The sequence below is a fragment of the Schistocerca gregaria genome, chromosome 3 (genome assembly GCF_023897955.1).
Source record: "Schistocerca gregaria isolate iqSchGreg1 chromosome 3, iqSchGreg1.2, whole genome shotgun sequence".
Taxonomy (NCBI): Eukaryota; Metazoa; Arthropoda; class Insecta; order Orthoptera; family Acrididae; genus Schistocerca; species Schistocerca gregaria.
The window spans coordinates 453,705,585-453,731,618 of NC_064922.1; the positions used below are offsets into that span (position 1 = coordinate 453,705,585).

The following is a 26,034-nucleotide window of genomic DNA, read 5'->3' on the forward strand; positions in this document are numbered from 1 at the left end:
AACATAGAACATTGATTGGTCAATGTTATTGTGATAATGTATTCCTTCCACCACTTGTATTTTCTCAGTGGTGGATTAGGTCCTGACTTCATTTTTATGGATAACAATGCGTGACTGCATCAAACAGTGCTGGTGGACGAACTCTAGGACCAAGAGGTAGTTCGGCAAATGGACTGGCCTCCCCCCTTTCTCTGGCTTAAGTCCCTTCGAACATGTGTGGGATGCATTGGTAAGATGCAGTATGTCCACATGCACCAAGGACCATCCAGCAGCTGTCAGTCAAACTGGTGGAGAAATGGGATGCCCTACCTCAAGATTTTTTTTACCAACCTTGTGGCCAGCATGGGAGCACGTTGCAGAGCAAGCATTGCCATCCGTAGTGACCACACACCCTATTAAGAACCATGTCCTGCCTTTTGTAATGTACAGGGTATGTGCCATCTTGAATCGCAGTGACTTTAGTGTAACTATTGTCATTTAATAAAAGTTGTTTCTATTCATCTCACCGTGTATTTCTTTCAGTTACCTTCCATATTGTACTGTGTTATACTATACTCTAGGAGTTCTTTCAAAGTTTGGTCGATGTTTCATTGAGCTATGTTATTTGGCAGTGACACATCATGCGAAATTTACTTTCGCCCATAAATTTTGCACAACAGTGTACTAGCACAACGCAGAAATACGAGACAGGACAAAACCAAACAACATTACAAGTGCGCACGTCAAAATGCGGAAGACTCCTCCTATAAATATCTACGTAAGTGGTTCAGCTGCACGCAGAACATATAATTCATTGAAATGTGTAATTAAGCGTGTAATGTCCGTGAACCTCGTCCATTAGTGACTCAAATATAGGTTCACATAAAACCTGATGTTTGAAGAGACTTATTATTCCCGAGGAAACTAATGAGAGTGCAAATCATCTTGCTGCCCGCGGGAAACGGAACGTAATTAAGGCGGGAGCCGCTCTTATTAAGCGTCTTCTAGGTTACACGTTCCAGATGCTGCGTGCTGCAAAGGAACCGGCGCTTGACGTTTTTCTCTTCGCCCACACTCAGTTCATCTTCACTCTTCACAGTAGCGAGTCAGAAAGTATAGTCTGAACGCCTGCGGCAGGTTACATGAAATTATATAAAAACTCGCTGGCAGCTAGCCCTTCTGAAAGAGCGTGTGGTCTATGATTAAGGTAAGTCAAGCGTATTTTATAATCAATGAGTTGTAATTCGAAATACTTGAACTACAGTCGGGTCCATGTTTAAGTCACGTTACACTATCTTGATATGACGCCTTTATTTGCTAAGTTCTTTAATGAGCATACGCATACTTTGTACCTCTGGCAGGAGAATTTAGCGGAAAAGTTCTCCGTGGAGTTAAATAAAGGACACATCATAAATTAAACACAAGTCAGATGTTCAATTATTTTCCTCGCACACCAATTTTGATTTTTAAAGTTGAACTTGTACGCGTTAATTTTTTCTGCTTTGCTTTTAATGATTATGAGCCGTTTGGATCAGCTGATGTTCACTTTTCATCGGCGACAAGGTACATGATTTTTTTTTTTTTTTTTTTTTTTTTTTTTTTTTTTTTTTTCGCGTTGTCGGAAAGAAATAGGCCTACGAAGCGCGTAGATCCGTCCCGCGCGCTAGGCCTACAACAGCGCGCGAGTCGAGTATGGTAATTCATTGCTTTGCAATTCTATCAGAAGCCGAAACAGCGTCTTATTTTTGTTCAGCATTAATAGTAAAAAAACTGTCTCCATGCGTTTATTTCAATGCTTAATTTCAGTCTCGTGGAAATATAGAAACAAGGCTAACAGCTTACGTTTATTTCTGTAATTCCCATAGCGCTAACCATACTAAACAGCAAACAGAGTCACAATTTAAGGTCTTCCACTTTTACAACCATGAATTTTAGCCAATTGTTTATCCTTTTACAATCTTCAAAATGTCTGGTGAGACAGCGTGTGCTTGTGAAAGTGACTTAGTGCATTGAAAAGTTTCATTCACAGTTGTTTGTAAGTGCCGGTGTTTTAAGTTTTGCCAAGGCTAGTAGTGTGATAGTCAGTCCTGTATGGAAGGTTTTTTATTGATGAACTGACTGACTCAATTTGTACCGTAGGTCTGTTGATTTCCCTTCGTGTGTACATGTGTGACAGGTAGTTGAGTATAGATGACAGTGGAAGCGACACAGTACTCAAATAGCTAGTTTTATTTAAGAAAATAACCTACGGTGCAGGACGCATTGTCATTTTCACGACACTTGAATAAATCTGTCTGCCTTCTTCCGCCACATGAAAACATCTTTTTCTCTCAAAGTAACGGTACCTTATGCAGTACGGTGTATAGCCACAAAAAAATTCATAAGACTGATATCTCTGATGAAATTAAACCCATTAATTATGATTCATATGAATTTACGATGTATTCTGTACTTATGTCATTAAATGTTTGCTATCTGCACCAGTGAAAAAGTTCTGCACTTGCACTGTCGCTTCGCTCGAGTTGGCAGTGTAAACGCAGTGTTTTTTCACCTTTTCAGACGCCAAAATTCAACGACAAAATGAAAATAAACATAGTAAATCCATATTCACAATTACTTTACAACAAATTTTATCCGAGGTAAAAATTTAACAGCTGTCTTATTTTGTTTAATGCTAGGTGGAAACGAGGTACGGCACATTAAAAGCCGAAAACCTTTACTCTGAAATTAGAGTTCCAGTCCAGAACGCTTCAGACACAGCAGAAATGGTAAACACAAACTGGCTGAAATAGTGATGGAAAACTTTTTGCTTTTGTTAACTGTTGAAGGACTACTGAATGAGAGAAAACAATCCACAACGGCACTAAGCACGGCCGCCTGTTCTGAGGCAGCCGTGCAGTGCACTAACACTGCTACTGCGCCTTGTATTATTAGGTAGCGAAGATTGACAAAACCGGATGTATGTGCGCTGTTTAGTTTTATTTCGTAAGACTTCACATTCGAGTCAAGAAATAAAGTAAACTGTTACTGTCTGCTCCTCTGTAGGCAGATTCGGACTACAGCGACATTTTTGCGTACGCGGTTTCGAAATATTACATTCAATTTGGTTATTGCGCACAAACGCTATTTCCACGAAAATTTGCCCTTCATGTGTGTTGTTTACCATATTTTCAATTGATTTAGAAACGTTTTATGGCTTCCATCTTCAGCCACTTACACATAGTTATCGACATGGTATACACCAAACGTATCACGTGTTTCTGTACCTTTAATGGGGTAAATATAAGACAGTTACTGAAATAGTATCCATCTGATACAAATATATCCTGTTCCTGTACCACAGTCACTTCTATTGCAGTAAAATATAAGACAGCAACAGATTATACTCCGTATTCTACAAGCCACTTGGAAGTGCATATCAGAGAGTACTTTACATTGTTACAGTTATTAGCTCTTCATTCTGTTTCATTTATGTAAGGAACATGGGAAGTTTGATTCTTTGGATACCTCTGTACAAGCTGTAATTAGACTAATCTTACATTTGTAATTCCTGCAGGAGTGATACGTATGGGACTGTAGTATGGTGTATGTGCTCCCAGATTCACCACATAAAGCTGCATCTTTAAACTTAATAAGTAGGCTTTCAAGCATTTGCCCATTCAGTTTTTTCAGCATCCCCATGATGCACTCCCATTGGTCAAACAAAGGTGACCATCCTTGTTGCCCTTCTTTGCACATGTCCAGTACTCCAGTTAGCCCTGTTTTGTACAGATCCCACACACTTGAGCAACATTTTAGTATGAGTGTTTTGCAAGCCATCGTCCTTGTAGACTGGGTGAGCTTTTCACTCTGCAGCAGAGTGTGTGCTGACATGAAACATCCTGGAAGATTAAAACTGTGTGACAGACCAAGACTCGAACTTTGACCTTCGTCTCTCACAGATAAGTGCTCTAACAAACAGCTACTCAACCACGACTTGTGACTCATCCTCACAGCTTTATTTCCACCAGTACCTCATCTTTTACCTTCCAAACTTCACAAAGCTCTTCTGCAAAACTCGCAAGACTAGCAGTCCTGGAAGAAAAGATACTGTGGAGACATGGCTTGTCCACAGCTTGGAAGTTTCATATCAGGACATACTCTGCTGCAGAGTAAAAATCTCATTCTGGAAACATCCTCCAGGCTATGGCTAAAGCCATGTCTCTGCAATATCCTTTTTTTCTGGGAATGCTGTTCTTGCAAGTTTTGCAGGAGATCTTCTGCGAAGTTTGGAAGGTAGGAGATGAGGTAATGACAGAAGTAAAGCTTGAGGATGGATCGTGAGTTGCCTTTGTAGGCTGAATGCATTTCCCTAGTATTCTACTAATGAACTGTAGTCTGCCACACATTCTATCTAACACTGAGTCTATATGATCATTACATTTCATATTCCTACAGTTTGTTATAGCCATGTATTTATATCAGTTGACCAATTCCAGTTGTGAGTCACTGATACTGTAGTCATAGGATACTATGGTTTTTAATTTTGTGAAGTGCACTATTTTACATTTTTGAACATTTAAAGCAATTTTCCAAACTTAGGACCCCTCCACAATCTTATCAGGATCTGACAGAAAATTTGTGCACTTTCTTTCATAAAAGTTAACTGTGTCATGTGCACAACATATGAAGTTATAGTGTGAATATTGTCTGCAAGGTCAAAATACATAAAACATGAACAGTGAGGATTCCAACACACTTCCCTGGGTCTCATTTGAAGTTGCTTCCACATATGTCAATGACTTCATCAAAGATAATGTACTACGTCTCACTACCAAGAAATCCTTACTCCAGTCACAAATTTCTTTAGATACCTCATGTGATTACACTTTTAATAATAAGTGTAGGTGTGGTGCTGAGACAAATGTTTTTTTGGAAGTGAAGAAATGCTTGATCTGCCCAACTGCTGTGTTCCATGGCTTTCAAGATGATATGTGAGAAAAGTCCAAGTTAGGTTTCACACGACTGATGTTTTTGGAATCCATGTTGGTTGGCATGAAAGCAGTCTTTCTGTTCAAGGGATCTCAGTATATTTGAGGTCAGAATACGTTCTAAGATTATACATCAAATGTGTGTCAAGGATATTGGACAGTAGTTTTGTGGATCACTTCTGCTATGCTTTAGGAGATTGAATGTGATCTGTGCTTTCTTTTTGTTTGCAGGATGTATGGTATATTATGATTCAGAGAGGAGCTAACTCAGTCAAAAATTAGGTATAGAATCTAACAGCGATTTCATCAGATCCTGGAGCTTTGTTCAATTTTAATGATTGCAGCAGTGTTTTTCCAGCATCACTGATACTAGTGTGGTACCTATATCTCTCAACTTCACAAGAATTAAACTGGGACAATACTCTCAGATTTTGCCTTTTAAAGGAATATTTGAAAATGAAGTTCAGCATTTCTAGATTTTGCTGTGCTATTCTCAGTTTTAGTTTCTATTTCATATACGAGTATCTGCACACTAACTTTGGTACTGCTAACAGCCTTTACATATGATTAGAAGTTTTGGGTGTTTTATGAGAGATCTTTCAATAATATTCTGCTACATTGATCATTGAAGGTGACATCCATTGGCCTCTCAATAGTCAAATGTGTTTCATTCAGCATCACAGCATATGTAGCCCTAGCAATTCTATAATTGTATCTAAGTGCCTGCAGATGATCCCATGAAATGCTTTGGAATCAACTGCAAATAAAGTAGCCAACAAACAAAGTTGAGTAGAAATTTAGTGTTCAAAAAGCATTTGTGCTCCATAAAAAAATAATTCACTTCTGAAGTCCCGAATTTCCAGCAACATGGAAGCAACAGGATTAGATCCCATTAACTGATGTCAATCATATGTTGGTTGGGTAATTAAATTTCTCTCACATTTTTGTGCTAACTACCATTGCTGTCAAGTAATATATGACATTACAAACCCACCTGCAGTGAGGGTTGCACATCATAGCACTCCACATAAAATCACGATACGTATGTACTGAATAATGCATGGTGCTTTGGATTCTTCCAAAATCCAGAACACCAAAACAGATATTGCTACAGGTGTACACCTAATGTGGGTAACACAAGAGTAATCAGAGTTGTGGACTAAAATCAAACAATGTACCTACTGCATGTACAGTCAGCGTGATAACCCCTACACCATGGAAAGGATGCATACCATGTTTCATACTTGTGGACTGGTACTAGCCATAGCTTCTCTTCCGTTCTCACGTCCAATCTTTGATTGAGAACATTTTTGACTGCCCAAAACCTGTCGCAATGAAGGGCTTGTGTTGTCTTCAGAATTATTGTGGTTGTCTCTTCAGTAGAATCAAGTAACCTCTCCATTGAGTTACTACTGATTTGTGCACTTATTATAGCAATAGATATGAACAAAATCGATCTCAGCCTCAGTGTGTGCTGTGAGAGCAACAGCAGATTTTTTAAAAAGTACGTCCTTGAACTGGGCTGTGACTTTATGATAGATGATTTTTCACCCTGAGTTCATTACCTTGAACTGAATGTGTTCAAGTAAGCTAGAAAACATTTTTATTGTTGGAAGAATGGCCAATATGGAAAACTGAATTATTTCATTCCCGTATTTAATAATTCTCATTTGTTAAACAGTAAAATAGGGTACGCTCACAATTAAGTCTCAAATTTCAGGCACAATGGCTGGAACATCCTATCTGTTGTGCTGTAGTATACTTTGTTGAAATGAGGTGCCAATACTCATACATGTAGATATCTCAGTACACAAGTTTAATGAACATAGATTTAATAATGAAATCTTAAGGTAAAGTAAAACAACATCACAAATCAAACAGAGCTTAGTGTTTTGAAGTCTTCTTAATCATATTTATTGGTATCAATAATGTACATTATCACAAAGTGATGCACGTCATTACCAGTGGTCATCTCAGTGTTAATACACATTATTGCCCAAGAATGGCAGTGAGACACAAGACATTAGATACTTGAAATGTATTCACAGTTTAGAATATGGAATACCATTAGCTATAGAATGGAGAGACGACAATGAAAATTTGTGCTGGACTGGGAATTGAACCTGGGTTTCTCGCTTTTCACGAGCAGTTGCCTTACCACTTAACTATCTAAGTATCACAGCCAGACCCAAACTTCCATATGCCATCAGCCATGTATATACAATCTGTACTCATACTCTGTTATGTATATTCCCATATGGGTGAGACATTTTTACTTGAAAGTCGCTTACCCAGTATTTGCAGATAAATACTATATTGCAGTGCCTTTGTTAATGTGAGTTATGAAGTAATGTGGATTAACACAGGCACTGCAGTATTGTATTTATCTGCTGACAGTGGGCAAGTGACTTTCAATTAATATGGAAGTTTGGGTCTGGCCATGAGTCATGCTCAGGTAGCCAAGTGATAAGGCGACTACTCACAAAAAGCAGGAAACCCGGGTTTGAATCCCAGTGTGGCACAAATTTTCATAGTCATCACTATATTATATAGCTAATGATCCATATTCACAGTTCATGTATTTCATAGTAGCTGTAGTCACTGTAGTGCCTGTTCCTTCAGTCATGCATGCATTGATCACAAATGTACATCATGAGATGAATAAACCACAATCCCACTAATATAAAGCTTGGGAGCCAAGATGCCAAAAATTTCACACATTTCCTTGATACCTCAACTTCCCTGTTCTGTACCGATAGAAGACAAACAACATTGGCAAATAGATTATCTGCATCACCAATCACCAGCCTTTGTGATCAAATAACTTCTGTGCAGGAGCAGCCACAGAAAAGTATTAATCATTCTTCTTCAATTTCAGATATTTGCAAATAAATTGTGTAGCAATATGCTCAAAAGCAGTTGAATTAGAAATAGGTGTTGTGTTGGAGAGAGTGTACTCCATGTGGCATAACTAGGATGTTGTTGGGCTTTCCACTGGTCTTCACTGTGACAGTTGAGAATAGAATGTGCAAGTGTATTTGATTATGGCAAGATTGTGAGTACCAACATCTGGGAAACTTGATCTCTGAATCATGTAGGCACTGGGTTCTCATAGGACACTGTCTCAAGAGTGTACTGTGAGTTCTTCTATTTGGAGAAAACAAAATTCCCACTGCCAGAGACAAATCCCTTGAGCAATGTGTTGATGACAGAGTTGCCGTTGATAGCTGTGGATTGTTGGATAGATGAGTGACAGTACAGCAACTCACTTGCCAGTTCAATTTGGACAGCTAAACCAGTAAGAAGCCATATTTTCAGGATAATATATATTCTGCTGATGAGTTGTATCTGAAATTTCACATGTGTATTATTCAACCAGAGTAGATCCCAATTGCCTGCAGTTAATTTGTAAGTAGAACAGATACATATAACTCATGTACAGTGACACTGTTATGTCCATTAACATTAATTTTAACTTAAAAAAAAGACCCCCATGTGCCAAGTTGCCACTAGTAGAATTGGAAAAATTTGTTACACTTGCAAAGCAACTGCCATACTCTGGTATCAAAGGTGTTATCAGCCCATGTAATATAGCAGTAGGACCTTGCTTCACCTTCAACAAAGTTGAGTGAGCTGCCAAATGAGCTTAAGACAATTTGGAGATGCATATTAGTAGTCATTAGGCCTTAAGACCAATATGAAGAAAGAAGAATGAGAGAAGTTTTGTGTCAGCTTCAGTTTCTGAAATACAACATAATCCTAATCAACATTATACAAATCATGAACACTGGCTCCAGAAAGAGTGAAGACGAGGGGGAACCATGATGTTATTTGGTTGGTTTACTGTTATTAGTCTAACTGAGCTTGTTTGTTCATTCCTGTGAAGGTGTCTAATTTACTGAGTCTGTTACTAGCTTCCCCATGTGGTTTGGTATATTATGTGGCTTGAAGCACACATACCTTCTTTCAGTTATCCTAAATAGTGTCTGTTCAAAGAAATGTAATCAATGTACATAAGCCATGTAATTGTGTGATTTAATGAGCTTATAATAGTATTGTTTTGTTTTTATTTGAGTCAAATATTTGAATAAAATCTACTCAGTTTTCAAGCCGTGTCAATTTTAATAAAAATCTAGAGCTTTTTATGGCTATCTCTGCTGTTGTTGTCAGGAGAGAAGATTTTATTCAGACATGCCACCACAAAAGACTATGAGAAAACAAGTTAATTATTTGTTTCTATAATAAATGTATGTATGTAACTACTGGCTACTTGTAAGTCCATCATTTTATCCTCATAAATTTTACCACTTGTGAGACTATTGCAGCAGTCCTGTAGCCAGCAGATGCACAGCTAATAATTAGATGGCAGTATATATGTGGGAGGTTAATTAATTTAATTAAAAATTGCAACTCATTTCCATCCCTACTTCCCCAGTTACAATAATCAACATAGTGAGCAATAGCCTCTGCCAATCTTCTGGGTTGTACAGTTATGATCCTTGAAACAATGTTGTTCCTGACATTTTGTCCAGATCAGCATTGGATGTTTTCACAGGTGCACTTCGTTCCACTGGGCCTTGCCAAATGCTGGGCCAGATGTTAGAGAGAAACACTATAGAAAATCATTATCGTAGAAATTTACACATGATTTTCAGAGAGTGGCTCCTCTGCCTATTTGTGGCTAATAAGACAGTCAACTATAACTGATTTTCTACATTACGTAGTTGGCAAAGCCTGTTGTGTTCCTTCAGGATGTATTCATGATTATTTTTGTAGTTCTAGTGTAGACCTTACCACATGTACACAGTTATATACACCACTTTCTGATAGATGAGTGTGTCTATCATATACAGATTTGAGAGCTTGAAATATTTTCATTGTTGGTCTAAAAGCTGGACTGATGTTATGTATCAGTAAAATCTTCTGTACATGATGACTTACTCTTTTAATGAAAAGGAGAGAAAGTGTATTCTTCCATCACTGTTTTCATACTTGTCCTTTGGTCAAGAACTCTATTTACTTCTTTTTCTGAGTAGCCATTTTTTCTTGAAAGCTTATTCAGATGTTCTAATTCGGCATGCAGTTGTTTCAGTAATGCAAATTCTTTTGGACCTGTTGTTGCCAAGCTTTTAATGATACCCCTTATTTTTTTGCAGATGATGGTTGGAGTTCTTATGCAAATATTGGTCAGTATGTGTTACTTTCTGAAAAAAAACTTCATGTTCCAACCTTCCAAAACAAAAACTAAACTTCTAGTGTTTGTATTTGAGGTTTACAGGTGCTCAGCTCTGAGATTATCAGCAGTTAATTTCTAGCATTCCCCTTTTTCATTGTATTTAAGCCACTCTCCAATGTCTGATGCAGTAGTCAACAACACTCATGATCGCCTTTGGAGATGTCCAGAGCAGCTGTGCATGAAACACCAGGAACTTCAATGTTTCATCTACCATGAACATACACCTGAAGATTCCCCAGCAGCTAAAACAACCAGTCATGAAAGTCTTCATTGTGCAAACAGTGAGCAATAGGTTAAGGCAAGTATATATTATTGCCACTAGGAGGTACTGAAAGAATATGCCCTCCTAAGTAGCCTAGTGAAACACATGCTGAAATGTTAACAAGTAGATCAAAGTCAGGAATAACATAAATGTAGTTTATGAGATAAGTGAATACAGATAGCAAGAGAAGCAAATGCGATACATATGCACTGGGGTTAGCCCAAGTGAGTTTTCTCTAGACCCCACTGTCAGGAATTAAAAGCTGGGAAGTTCTGTCACATATTCTGAACACAGCCAGAACTCTTGTAGAACCAAAATAAAACCAAAGATTAAGCTAAACTGAATATAGCTTTTTTAATCAAACATTGTGACATAAGAAGAATCTTTGTTCTTTTCTTAAAGAATGAATGAGATAGTCACAGTTAAGACAATCCCAATTAAATAAACTAAACTAAATTTGCCATTGATGAGTCCCCAATGTTTCAATCAAATGACTGTCTACAACATGCCATGTGACATTAAAAATTCTATTCTATTCGACACTTCTAGCTGCAGTGATGATAATGTGCAATCAAAGGAAAAAAATATTAATGTGTGGTAAAGAAGGTACAGTAAAGATAGTAAAATTCTTAAACACAGGCAGCCAATGTCACTATAGAACAGCCGGAGAAAAACTTTGGAACAAAAAGGGCATTGTGATTCTAGGGATGAAAAAAGGAAATACCACTTGGTAATTGAAATGTTACAGTAAGAAATGAAAATAAGTGAATGTTTATTTCAGAACTTCTAATAACAATACAGCACCAAATACAGGACACAAATTTTCATAAATATCAAAATATGTACCAGTACAGATATATTAAACAATTAAATGCCATATAGTGAGTGAAGATAATTTAATGATCAAATTGTTGGTTTTGTGGCTAAAAGGAGACAAATTCACGGCTATAATAGAAACTAGTATTATCATGATATTGAGATCATTATGTCCAGCAAATCAGGTAAAATAAAAAATACCAGGCTGGACACTCATAGATATGAAGAAAGGAAGAACAGTTCTTACAGGACTATGCACAGTAGGGAAAATTAACATTACCAATTAGACCAAACAGAATGGAATTATTTATCCATTAGTAATCATCAGATCAGTTGTGAGGTATTGAGCCAAAAGTAAAGGTACCAAACACACACATAACATTAAGTCTGCAGTAAATGGAGCTGACATTCCGACAAATACATAACAGATGCACAGTGGATGGAATGATTGAAATAGCATAAATTCTTGATATACAATTCAAAACCTATAGTCTTTTGACTGCTAACATGTGACCACAATGTGCACATCTAAAATGTGACACTATGTTGTTGAAGGCTATCGTGTAAAATAAGAACACTATGTTAGTGTTACTGCCACATAATGAAAGAAGTCTTAAATTTAAGAAATAAAACTGATAGGAAGCAGTAGGACCACATTATATAGTCTTTAACTTCAGACAATGGCTGATACACTTGTTTATTTGATTTATTGATATATATATTAAAAACAAAGATTCCAAGACTTACCAAGTGGGAAAGCGCCGGTAGACAGGCACAATAAATAAAACACACAAAAACACACACAGAATTTCTAGCTTTCGCAACTAACGATAGCTTCTTCAGGAAAGAGGGAAGGAGAGGGAAAGACGAAAGGATGTGGGTTTTAAGAGAGAGGATAAGGAGTCATTCCAATCCCGGGAGCGGAAGGACTTACCTTAGGGGGAAAAAAGGATAGGTATATACTAGCGCGCGCGCGATCGCACACACACACACACACACACACACACACACACACACACACACACAAGCAGACATATTTAAAGGCAAAGAGTTTGGGCCAAGATGTCACTCGAGGCGGAAGTGTGGAGGCAAAGATGATGTTGAACACGTGGCAGCAACTTGAAATTAGCGGAGATTGAGGCCTGGTGGATAACGAGAAGAGAGGATATATTGAAGGGCAAGTTCCCATCTCTGGAGTTCTGATAGGTTGGTGTTGGTGGGAAGTATCCAGATAACCCGGACTGTGTAACACTGTGCCAAGATGTGCTGGCCGTGCACCAAGGCATGTTTAGCCACAGGGTGATCCTCATTACCAACAATCACTGTCTGCCTGTGTCCATTCATGCGAATGGACAGTTTGTTGCTGGTCATTTCCACATAGAAAGCGTCACAGTGTAGGCAGGTCAGTTGGTAAATCACGTGGGTGCTTTCACATGTGGCTCTGCCTTTGATCATGTACACCTTCCAGGTTACAGGACTGGAGTAGGTGGAGTAGGTGGTGGTGGGAGGGTGCATAGGACAGATTTTTAGGTTATGGTTTGGAAGTAAATTACGTATTATTGAGTATAATTAGGCAGGATAAAATGTATGGTAGATTACATAAAAAGGGAAGATGGATGCAAAGTGAAAGTACTTGTACAAACAAAAAGAGAAAGTAAGATGATAGAGAAGATTTCGAAATGCAACAGAGACAATAACAAACGTAATTGTTGGGTTCAAATTAATGATGATGTAAATAAAATAGAAAGAAATTTCCACATGGGAAAAATATATTAGAAACAAAGATTCCAAGACTTACCAAGCGGGAAAGCACCGGTAGATAGGCACAATAAATAAAACACACAAACACACACACAGAATTTCTAGCTTTTGCAATCAACGGTTGCTTCTTCAGGAAAGAGGGAAGGAGAAGGAAAGACGAAAGGATGTGTGTTTTAAGGGAGAGAGTAAGGAGTCATTCCAATCCTGGGATTGGCTTCCCAATGTATATACTTCTACAGCTGATAATAGAAGGGGAGATTGAAGGTAAAAGAAGAAAAAGGTGGAGAAGGATATCTTATAGTATTCGCTACATGAAACACTTTTCTAGCCTTTATACCCAAACTTCATTGTTACTCTTTGTCCTATGTTTCAGATTAGAAGCCCAATTTCTAGTACTTGGAAATAGGCTTATAGCCCAGAACTGGAGCCATACAGTAATAATTAAGTTTGTGTAACTAGGCCAAAAGAGGTATTTCATTTAGTTAATACAATATACAATGTTTCACAAAGAAACTATAGTTGAATGAATTAAAATATTATCTTGGTGACATAACATAAAGCAGTGGAGAGAACCAAGTGTTGATTAACTAGTAAAAATTGTGGTTCATAGAGTAAAGATGAATCATTCGGTCACCAAAACTTATTAATAGATGGGCAGTTCGTCGACCTGATAGCATGTAAAGTGCTACAAGTTCCATTAACTCTGCCTTATTCATGCCCTCCTAGTGGCAAGGAGGCTGGGACTGGGAGTGGCTTAAGGATGGACTAGGTTATTATTGAGGGTCACTGATCCTGTCCCAGGTATAGACATACAGTGAAGTGGGAGGACTTATGACATTTGAAAGAGAGGCTTACATGAACCTGTTTGTTGAACATGTTGTATATCTCTTACAGGTCTTTTTTGAGTTAAGAAAATGGGTGATGAAGTAGCATATTGTCCCACAATATAATATCATACAGTAGGATGCTGTTACAATTGTGCAAAGTAGGCAATTCAGACAGTGTGAATCCGCAGAATATAATATGATACAAATGGCCACTGTTTTAATGGAGCAAAAAAAGGCAATTCGGATGGTGTAAAAACATTTTCTCACAGAAAGCATCTATACAGAAGTATCTATAATATATTTTATTTGGTGTTCCATTTCATTTGTTTGGAATTGTCTGCCATTTTAGGTAATTTTGAAGTCAAATGGCTAGCAACTTTGTTTCCATTGAGGATGTAATTTGTTCCAGTTTATTGTCAAACTGATGCTGCATGCATCGCCTTTTATACAGAAATATAGTGCTGTTGTTTTTTATGCTTATTGATAGCTTATTCCCCTCATACCATCCATTTAAAGTGGTTTCTGTGATAAGGATGCTTACGTCATCTGCAAAAAATTAGTTGTTTGTGACTCAGTGTTCAGGCCAAGGTCATTTTTGGATAGGAGGAAGAGAATTGGCCCAAGAATGGATCCTTGAGGAACTTTCTTTAGAATTTCTGCATCATCTCGTATTTTCCATTAGTTCATGTTTTATTTATATTTATCAATGAGTTCAGTCATGTTGTGGAAGTTGTTCTTTTCCATTTAAAGAGTTGGAAATTATGTCTGAGGATTACAAATGAAAAGTACAACATTGTGTATGTTCTGAATGATTAACATATTTAGTTAACCAGTTTTCAGCTTCCAAGGCCATCATCAGGCTTTAACTGACTGTCATCATCAAACAAGTTACAATATCTGAAAACAATACTGGAAAAGATGTCACCCATGAACACAGAGCAAAGCTCATGTTTATCATGCAGTTAATGCAATTAAAAGGTAAAAGTTGAACAGTGTATATATAAAAGGGAGAAAACCAGGAGAAAATATTAACATTATACTCCCAAAACAGGGTCTATACAACATTCTAAATCAACACTCTCAGTAGAATAAACTTAGTACATGGTAGGAAAAGACAGAATGCTACTTACCATAAAGAAGACTCATCAGGTCGCAGACAGACACAATTAAAAGACACTTACAAATAGCTTTCAGCTACAACGTCCATCAGTAAAAGAGAGACACACATACCATCTACACACATACACACACAAGCAAGCACACCTCATACACATGCGGCTGCTAGCTCCAGCATCTCGGGATGGGATGCAACATCACGTGTGATGCAAACAGCAATCTGGAGATGGGGGTGGGATAGGGGAAGGGACAGTGTACATGTGGAGAGAGAGGCAAATGCTGTCTGGTGGATTGTGCAGAGACTATAATGTCAACAGGTGCAGTGTCAGGAGTTTGTGGGGCAGGGAGTTGGGGTAAAAAGATCAAAAAAAGGAGAGGAGTGAGAAAAGTCAGGCAGGTGTGTTGGCAGAGGGCTGCAAATAAACAGAATGGGAGATGAGAATGGGGACGGAGGAGGTTTAAACTATTGGGTGGAGGGTGAGGAGACAGTATGTTACCATAGGCTGAGCCCAGGATAATTACGGGAGTGGAGAATGTGTTGTAAGGATAAATCCCATCTGTGCAGTTCAGAAAAGGTGGTGGTGGAGTGAGGGATCCACATGGCTTGGGTAGTGAACCAGCCATTGAAATCAAGTGTCTTGTTTTCAGCTGCATATTGTGCCACAGGGTGATCTACTTTGTTCTTGGCCACAATTTTGTGGCGGCCGTTCATCTCTGTGGACAGCTAGTTGGAATCATACCAATATAAAAAGCTATGCAATTATTGCAGCAAAGCTGGTAAGTGACATAGCTGCTTTCACAGATGGCCTGGTCCCTGATGGGGTAGGATAAACCTGTAACAGGATTGGAATAGGAAGGGTTAGATGTGTGGATTGGGCAGGTTTTGAACCTAGGTCTTCCACAACAATATGATCCTAGTGGCAAGGAGGCTGGGACTGGGAGTGGCTTAAGGATGGACTAGGATATTATTGAGTTTGAGTGATCCTGTCTTAGAAGCCAGCACAATCTCCAGCCCTGGTTAAAACCTTAGGCCTTTCCCAGATCTTCTTCCCTGAATCCATTTCCCTCATCACACCTTTGACACCCCAGACACCTATCTTCTACATGCTTCCCAACATCCACAAACCCAACAATCGTAGATACCCCTTTGTGGCTAGTTACTATGCCTCCACTGATATAATTTCGGCCCTCATTGACCAACACCTCCAACCAACTGCCCATAATCTAGCTTCCCACATAAAAGATAACCAAACATTTCCTTCACCAACTCTCCACTATCCCCACCCCTTTACCTCCTAGATCCCTACTCATCACTGTTGATGCCACCTCCCTACACACCAGCATCCCACACGCCCATTGTCTTACCGCTACTGAACACTACCTTTCCCAACATCCTTCATACTCCAAAACCACTGCCACTAGCACTACCTCATTGCTCATACACCTTGCTATAGTGCGTTTAAAATTAGTTGTGACTTTTGACAGCACCACACAGGGTGAGTAGGGGAAGTTTAGTTGCCAGTGTGTGCCAGCATATCGGCGACCAGCAATAAAGCCGTGCCAACCTTATGTTGTGAATGCTGGTGATAAAGAAATGACAATAATGGTTGCAGCAGAGCTGGTAAATGACATACCGAAATCAATGATCTTTTATACATAATCACAGTTGTGATGTAAGTGGAGCGACCCCAAGGGAAGAACCATCACTGTCCTCTTCCTCGGAACTGGTACTGCCACTGACAGACAGTACCATCTCTTCAATCTGTTCTTCCAGCAATCCTTCACGAATTCTTTCTCCTTAACTACCTTCTTCGTACGGCTGACAACTCGAAACCAATCTTGAGGCATAACACTTGCAATAGCTTCTTTTGTCAGTGTTTCAACCTCACTGAGCATAAATGTCTTGCTGTTTTTTTGCCACCCTACCTTTCACCTGCATCCATATGTTCTCAATAGGATTTAAATGTACGTGATATGGAGGAAACCTGATTACATTAAGCCGTTTATCGGTAGCCAGTTCGTCGACCTGATAGCATGGAGTTTTTGGCTTGTAAAGTGCTACAAGTTCCATTAACTCTGCTTTATTCTTGCCGAGTTCAACTTTATCTGATGGAACATTTCTTTGCACCCAGAGCAAAATATCTGCTTTCCTGCACTGGAGCTTTATGTACCACAATGGAGTGATATGGCACATTGCCCATTACTATTGTCATATTTGTAGGAATATTCTGCAACAGAACATCAGAAAATCACTCCATGAAAACTTTGGCATTCTTTTCCTCATATAGTCACCTTGCTTGCTGGAATGGAACAGCAATGAACAGCTTGGAATGAAAGTACAAGCAGCATCAGTGTGGAGGACGATTATCCTGCCACGCTTGTCTATCAGAGCTTTTGTTGTTCCTTGTGCTGTGCGATCCATTCACCACTTTGTCAGTGTCTGACACATATTAACCCACATCTCGTTCAACCACACAATGTCTTCAAATGAAACATTCCTCACTGCATACAGATATCTGCCTCTGCAAGCCACAATATCACTTCTCTCAGTTCTAAATGTCCAAGACAAAAAGTTTTCGTGCTGGAAGCTGAGCTCGTGTAAACAGTTTTGAAGTGATGACATACTCCCATTGAACAGCTCTGCTTCTTTGAGGCTGGAAAGAAATTTGCTTAAGATAAGATATTCCTTGCACTGATAATAAACTTATACATGCTTCCGAATTGCATCCATTTTCATTACCTGTCTCTTGTAACATCTTTCTTTGCCAGGTGTTTCTAATAGAGAATGACCTGGTGTCACTTCTTCAAGTATTCCTTTATTTCCTTGTCCTTGCCTATTCTCAACACCATTGATTGATGAATATTAAGTGTAGCAGCTGTTCTTCCACCACTCTTGCAACATCTAAAATCGGATTGCTATTATTGCACTCGAGTTCAAAATAACTTAGCACAGAGCACTCAAATTCATGAAATCTGCCTCAAACTGGAATTCTTTTTCTACTGCTCATTATCTTTGTAGGCAGTGAATGTGTTCATGGACTACCTCTTTTACTGTGAATCTCATGTTCGGACATGCTGCACTGTTATTATCAATGCAATGCCAACACAAAAACATTCTTTCACAACACCTGAACACTACAGAACACAAGGACAAAAAATACCACTTCAAAAAGAGAGCTAGAAATGCAGAAGCAACTGAAGCATGACACCACACCGTTCTGTTTATCCCCAGCATGGCAACAGGTGCACTTTATCAACCAAACTGCTGGCAGCAGGGTATGGAAACCCGGCTTGCCATTGGTGTTACGTGGGTAATGGCATCACGTACCCTCCGGTGAGCCAAACATCAAAAGTCACAACTAATTTTAAACACACTATAACTTTATCCTAGCCCACAACTACTTCTCATTTGAATGGAAGGTATATAAACAAATCTGTGGCACAGCCATGGGCACCTGCATGGCACCCTCCTGTGCCAACCCTTCTATGTGCCATCTAGAGGAGACCTTCCTGGCATCACAAAACACCAAACCCCTGGTCTGGTTCAGGTTCACCGATGATATCTTCATGATCTGGAGTCATGGCCAAGACACCCTATCTTTGTTCCTTCACAGCCTCAACATCATCTTTCCCATTTGCTTCACCTGGTCCTACTAAACCCAGTGTGCCACCTTCCTAGATGTTAACCTCCTCCTCTCTGATGGCTCCATCCACACTTCGGTCCTCATTAAAACCACCAACCACCAACAGTACCTGCATTTTGAAAACTGTCATTCCTTTCACACCAAAAAATCCCTCCCATACAGCTGGCAACCTGGAAACAGTGTATCTGTAGTGACAAAGACTACCTTGCTCAGTATGCTGAGGGTCTCACCAAGGCCTTCACAGACCTAGTATGCAAACAGATCTCCTGTGCCATTTCCCCTCATGCCATTAATCTTCCCACCACCCCCAAGAACCAGTCACAACGGAGTATCACCCCAGACTGGACAACTTAACTACACCCTTTGCCAGGGCTTCGATTAGCTATCATCATGCCCTGTAATTGGGGACATCCTACCCAAAATACTTCCCACTCCTACTAAAGTGGTGTTCCATCATCCATCCAACCTCCACAACATCCTAGTCCACCCTTGTGCCACTCCCAGTCCCAACCCCTTGCCACAAGGAACATACCCTTGTGGAAGATCTAGATGCAAAGTCTGCCCAATCCACATGCCCAGCTGCCGGCCCGAGTGGCTGTGCGGTTCTGGGCGCTATAGTCTGGAACCGAGAGACCGCTACTGTCGCAGGTTCGAATCCTGCCTCGGGCATGAATGTGTGTGATGTCCTTAGGTTAGTTAGGTTTAATTAGTTCTAAGTTCTAGGCGACTGATGACCTCAGAAGTTAAGTCGTGTAGTGCTCAGAGCCATTTGAGCCACATGCCCAGCTCTTTTTATTCCAGTCCTGTCACAGGTTTATCCTACCCCATCAGGGGCTGGGCCACCTGTGAAAGCAGCCATGTTATTTCCCAGCACTGCTGAAATCATTGCACAGCTTTTCATACTATTACGACTAAAAACCAGCTGTCCACCAGAATGAAAGGACACCACCAAACAAGAGCAAAGTAGACCACTCTGTGGCACAACATGGAGCTGAACATCACACACTTAATTTCAGTGGCTGCTTCACTACGTCAGCCATCTGGATCCTTCCCTCCACCACATGCTTTTCTGAACTGTACAGATGGGCATTATCCTTAAAACAAATTCTCTGCTCCCATAACTATCCCAGCCACAACCTTCAGTAACATACTGTCCTCACACCCTCCACCCAACAGTTCCCACCTCCTCTATCCCCATTCTCATCTCCCATCCTGTTTATTTGCAGCTCTCTGCCAACACACCCACCTGTCTATTCCCACTCCTCTCTCTCTCTCTCTCTCTCTCTCTCTCTCTCTCTCTCTCTCTCTCTCCCCCTCCCCCACACCACAAGCTCCTGATACTGCACCTGTTGTTGACATTCTAGTCTCTGCACAATCCATGAGACAGCATTTGTGTCCCTTCTCTACACCATCCCTTCCCCTTTCCCACCCCTCCAGATTGCTGTTTGCATCCCACATCTACCTGGAGCTTCCATTGCTTGGTTAAACAAAGTACAGGATGGGTCTAGCGTACTTCCTTGAAGAGATATTACATAGAAAAAGTGATACTGAAATCAAATAACAGAGAGAACTGACAACTGCTACTAAACAGAATATATGGAGTACATAAGCAATCACAATAAAATAAATAAATACAGGATAATGGAGAAACAGATACTGTGGAAAACACAGAAAAAGTGGGAGGATTGAGTGAAGATTAGAAGAGCGGAAGTATTGAGCCATGTTCATTCATTTAACATTAAATGAGGACTGTGGGCCAAATGTTTGTTGATTTCCAAGGCTTCCACCAGGTTGAGTTTTTGGCCTTTGTTTACATTACTATCTGCTTATCAGTCTGCAGCACAATTTACTGCAAAAGAGTGTACTAACTTGAAGTGTTTCAGGTTGACTTGGGCTGCTTGGTGGTTTGTTATACTTCACCTCAAGCACCAAATATGTAAATAAGTTGCCAACTGAACACTCCTTTTTATGTGCCCTGAATCTGTGTGCCTTCTTCCTCCACCTTGGCTCAGACTTCGCCTCCTTACAGGCTGCAGATAAAGCTGCTGAAAATTAACTTCTAATTCTCATTCACTCCACCATATAAATAAGAGGTGATATTCAATTCACCTTATTATATTATCTTCAAAATCACAACTCAGTAAATGACACATGGGGACAGCTGCCTCTCTGTACTACATACATAACAGATTTGATATTGAACTCAATAATTAACCATTACAATACATTTATTGTGTTTGACATTTCACATTCTTGGATTTCATGGAGCTCTTTCTTCCACACCACCCACACCATCCACTCCACGGAACTGCTATCTCCACCTCAGCAGGTAGGGTTGTCTGACTGCTACCCACTTCCATACAGTCACTAGATCATTAGCTCTAGTATCAGTACCTACAATTTAAAACACCTCCCAACAGTGGGGTGCTCACCACTTATCACCTACTCTCTGTCATGAACTTCTTTTCTCTGACATATGTATTTAAGGACAAGATACATCTCATTCAAGGAATGAGAGTGGGCCTCAAGTTTAATCATTGGATCTAAGTATGCCTCTCTCCATATTTTTTGGCTATTGTTTCCTGATAAAATCTGCACTCATCACACTCAATCCACATACAGCACAAATTTTGCAATGAAATGCTCACAGCTTTCTGATTTTCATCATATCAGAGAATGGATTTTACATTTAGCAATATTTTTAATTACAGTTCTCACATTGAACAACTACTGTAAGTGAATAAAAAGAAATGGTGCTTTCTCCCACTGCTGCTCTAATCACAATAATGTAATATATGAATCAGTGCAGTAACTGTTCCATTTCCCCTAGTTCTTCTCATGTTACATGAAAATCCAAATTACTTTCTGGTTAGGGCTCTTGTGAAATATGGAGGATAAAAAGTCAAAAACATGACCTGACAACCTGATTTTCATTTTTGTGGTTTTCTCAGACCACTTCATAGGATGCCATGATGGTTTCACCAAGGCCATGGCTAACCAAATCCTTTTTAACTGAGCTGATGCTGAATGTGGTACAACTTTAAACTTGATGTGACATTAAACTCCAGTCTGCTTTCCCCCTTTTTTAAGTAAAGAAATTCTCTCACATGAAACCATTCTCCAGGGATGAGATATTGAAATCACCATTTCCATGCATAGTGTAGATGATTACTTTGTCAAATAAATGTAGAAAATTAGTGCACTATGAAAATACAATATGTGAATAACTTTTTTAAATTATTGTAGGAATAGTTCAACTATTATGATAGGGTTTCAAATATTTTCTGTTTGGGAAGAGACAAAAGGAAAAGCTAATAAATAAAAGCAATTGTAATTTAATCTTGGGTAAGTGATTTGGTCTTCTCAAATACTATTAATACTGCCAGATTAGATTTGCTGAAATGAAATACCATGTCTAATAGAAAGATGCATAAATGTTGCTTGAAACAAATGTGATTGAACTGTGTGTTTCTTTCAGAAAAAATGCCCAATGATGCATTTGGTTAAATGCAGTATGCTTCTTATCTTGCTGGCATATGCAGCTTGTGAACATCATGGTGAAAACCTGGAGTGTGAAAGTAAGAGAGATACTCATTTTTAAAATTATTTCTGTATGCTAATAGGTAACAAAATGCAGTGAATGTATATTTGATAAAATATTTATATTATGTTATTCTTACTTGAGTTACATTTATATAGCAACCATTAGATCTTACTGACTGACTTGGCAGTTCTCACTTAATTTATATTCATAATCAGTAGGTGAGTCAAGTAGTATTCTCTGAAGACTGAAGTATGCAGTAGTAACAACAATATCACAGGCAGAGATAAGCAACTGACCTCTAATTATAGACTGATCTCACTCTTTTCTATTTTCTCAAAAATTATTGAGAAACAGAATAGTGAACCCCTTTTTCTTCTTTTTAGAATAAGTTTTGAACAACAGCTTGGTTTGCCTCCCATAAGGCTTCTTTATTGAAGATGCAACATATAATCTCAAAAAATCAACTCTAGTAGAACTGAACAACAAAAATTTTGCTGTTGGCATTTTCTGTGATCTTGCTGAGGTCCTTGACTGTGTAGAACGTAACAGTCTGCTAGGAAAACTAAAATGGTATGGCATTCCTCAAACATGGATGCAGTCTTATTATAACAGCAGAAAACAGAAGATCACACTAGCAATGATACAACAATAATAAGATGCAATTCAGAAATGGAAAACATTAAGCATGGTTAACACAAGGTCCAGCACTAGATCTGTTCCTATTATTGATCTGTATAAATGATTTTCTGGGGACACTGGTGGACACCTCAAAAACTGTAATGTTTGCTGATGTCACAAGGATATTGATAAAAGGTCCGAACACATCAGTACCAGCAGGGCCAGGAGAATAATGGAACAGGCTTATAACTGGTCCACAGCCCACAGTTTAAATCTTAATTTTGTAAAAACTCCTATTACACAATTCCAAACAAATAAAACTGACCTACAGGTAGGGGAAGGTTAGAGAAAGGTACATAAACAAATCTGTGGCACAGCCATGACACCTTCCTAGGCCAACCTGTTTATGGGCCATCTAGAGAAAACCTTCCTAGTCTCCCAAAACCCCAAACTCCTTGTCTGGTTCTGGTTCATTGATGATATCTTCATAATCTGAACATAGGGCCAAACACCCAATCATCAGCATATTCTCCTCAATTCACTTCTCAAACCAAGGTGCCACCCTCATGGACATCTACTGCCATCTCTGTAATTGCACCATCCACACCTCTGTCCATAATAAGCCCACTGACCACCAACAATAACTATATTTCGACAGCTGTCAACCCTACCACACCAAAAACTTGTTCCCACACAGTCTGGCCACTCATGGACAGCGTATCTGCAGTGACAAAAAATTCCCTTGCCCAGTATGTTGAAGGTCTCACAAAGGCCTTCAAAGGCAGACATTACCCCCAAAAACCTGGTCTGCAGATAGATTTCTTGTGCCATATCTTCGTGCACCCTTCATCCTCCCACCACACGCAAGAAGCAGCTACAAAGGAGCACCCTGCCAGGAGCAACTGAACTGCATCCTTCATTAGAGCTTTGATTTTTTGTCATCATGCTCAGAAATGAGGAACATACACACGATACTTCCCACCACTCCTAAAGTGGTATTCTGTTGATCACCCAACCTACACTACATCCTAGTGCATGCCTATGCCACTCCACCTCCCAACTCTTTGCCAGAGGGGTCATATTTCTGTGGAAGACCAAGCTGAAAAATCTGTCTGAGTCACCCGCCCAGCACATTCTACTCCCTTCTTCCATTGTCTGCCATGCCTCACTGGCTCCAGTGCCCATGTGTCACAAGCCTCTACACCTGCCATTACCCCTTCTGCATTCATACCTTGCACATCTGCTATCTCCATCTGAGGTGCCAGCCTCTTCAAGAACCTAAGGATTCTTGCCCTTAGATACCAATACATATACTCCATAATGGCATTTGTGATTAATACCAAGAATGAATTTAGGATGAACTCAGCAATTCACAACCACAGTACTAGAAATAGAAACAATTTCTCTCTGTAGGGTTCAGAATGAATTTTTATATTCTAGGGCAAAATTCTGTAACAGATAACCAACAGACACCAGAAAATCTCCACATATTTAAATACAGAGTAATACTTCATTTGTCACCCACACAATATATCTGAATGCTTGGAGACTGGAATGTAATATTTGTATCAATTATATCCCAAGTTTTCTGGTCTGTAGACAGCTAATAATGGTCTTATAAAGCTAAAATGCTTTGTTCCTGGATTTTCCATTGTTTGTTCAAAGTATTACATGATAACAGCAGCTAAATGTATAGGAGGAACAGTGGTGCCTTCCCCTCCTGAAAGTAGCCGTTTTTCATTTTTGCTTAACATATAAAGTAATTGCCACAATTATCAATGAGAGTAGATAAGTGTTTACAGAAGTAGCCAGCAGTAGTTGATTATGCCTGTTAATTTTTAACTTGATTTGTCCCATATCCAAGAAGGCTCTCCTCCTAGTCTCTTTTGCAATAACAGTCTAGTAGCCTCTATTTTTGCAACAATATATGAATAGTATCATAAAATCCACGTGGATGTTTGTCATCTTTTATTACTCTACTTGGAACATACTTCTCCAGGTTGTAGCTTCTAATGCTTTTCAGCTTTAACTGCAACTGTTCTGCACTTGCCAAATCTGAACTAAATTTTCTCAGTTCATCCCTCAAATAAGTTGAGAGTGACACATTAACAATTCAACCAAACACAAACCTTAATCCCTCTCTCACTGGTGGCACTATCAAAAAGACTGGTTCTGTTTGTAACTAGAACTGTCCTTGCCACCGGTAATGAATGTATAATTTTTTCAGTCAATACTGGACACGGTAAAATCACCACATACTGTTGCCATATATTCAGGCTATTTCCATACTGTTGAGTTTAGGCTACCTTTGAATGACTTTGTGACCAATGTATCTTAATCTGGTGACTGATACAAAAATCCAATGATTAATTTCAAAGGGTAGTTTGAAAAGTTCACAGAACCTCCAAGTTTCAGCACTATCATAATAACTGGTCATTCTTTATGATTAAACATGGAACATGTCAATGGTCTGTGTACAGATATGTGGTGCAGATGTGTCTCTATTGTTGTTCCCATATAGCAATTTGTGAAAATAGAAAAGAAAAATAATAAATAAATAAAAAAAAATCAAGATTTGAACAGTGATTAAGTACTTTGTGCCAATTTTCAGAATACTCTGCTCCTTCATATTCATCTGATGGAAAGTAGGCAAATGAATTTAAATTTAGTCAGGACAGCTTAGATGACAGTCAACACAGCGGTTGGCCAATATGTATGACTATCCCAGAAATTATTGCAGAGGAGCATAAAATGGTCATGGAGGATCACTGACTGAAAGCACGAGAAATTGCTGAAGCTGTACGGATGTCATCTGAATGGGCATATTAAAATTTTGGGTGGTAGGATTAGATATGGGAAAGTTATTTGCTAGATGGGTGTTGCAACTCTCAACGTACAATCAGAAACACATCAGAATAGTATTTGACCCATTTTCAGAGCAACCAACAAGATTTTTTTCAGCAGTTTGTGACCACAAATGAAACTTGAGTCTACTAGTATACCCCAAAGACAATACAGCAGTTTAAGCAGTGGAAAATATTGATTCACCACTACCAAAGAAAACAAAGGCAGTATGGTCTGCTGGAAAGGTCATTGCATCTGTTTTCTGGGATACAAAAGAGATTCTGCTGACAGATTACCTACCCACTGGTCGAACAGTTATCAGACAATACTACACTAACATAAAAAAAAGTTCCACTGAGGTAAGTCGTTGCTTTCTATTCCATTCTGAGAACTTTTCAAACTACGCTCATAAGTCTA

The 26,034-nt window shown here is 39.1% G+C and overlaps 1 protein-coding gene across 1 annotated transcript in view; it reads left to right on the forward strand.

Moving 5' to 3' along the window:
* The first annotated feature begins 1,069 nt into the window (after nt 1–1,069).
* LOC126355064 (uncharacterized) overlaps nt 1,070–26,034 on the forward strand; it is a 34,534-nt gene continuing 9,569 nt past the window's right edge. Inside the window, exons 1-2 of the mRNA XM_050005232.1 lie at nt 1,070–1,186; nt 22,090–22,189. Of these exons, the coding sequence (XP_049861189.1) occupies nt 1,178–1,186; nt 22,090–22,189 (109 nt within the window). The 5' untranslated portion in view covers nt 1,070–1,177. The remainder of the gene's footprint in view (nt 1,187–22,089; nt 22,190–26,034) is intronic.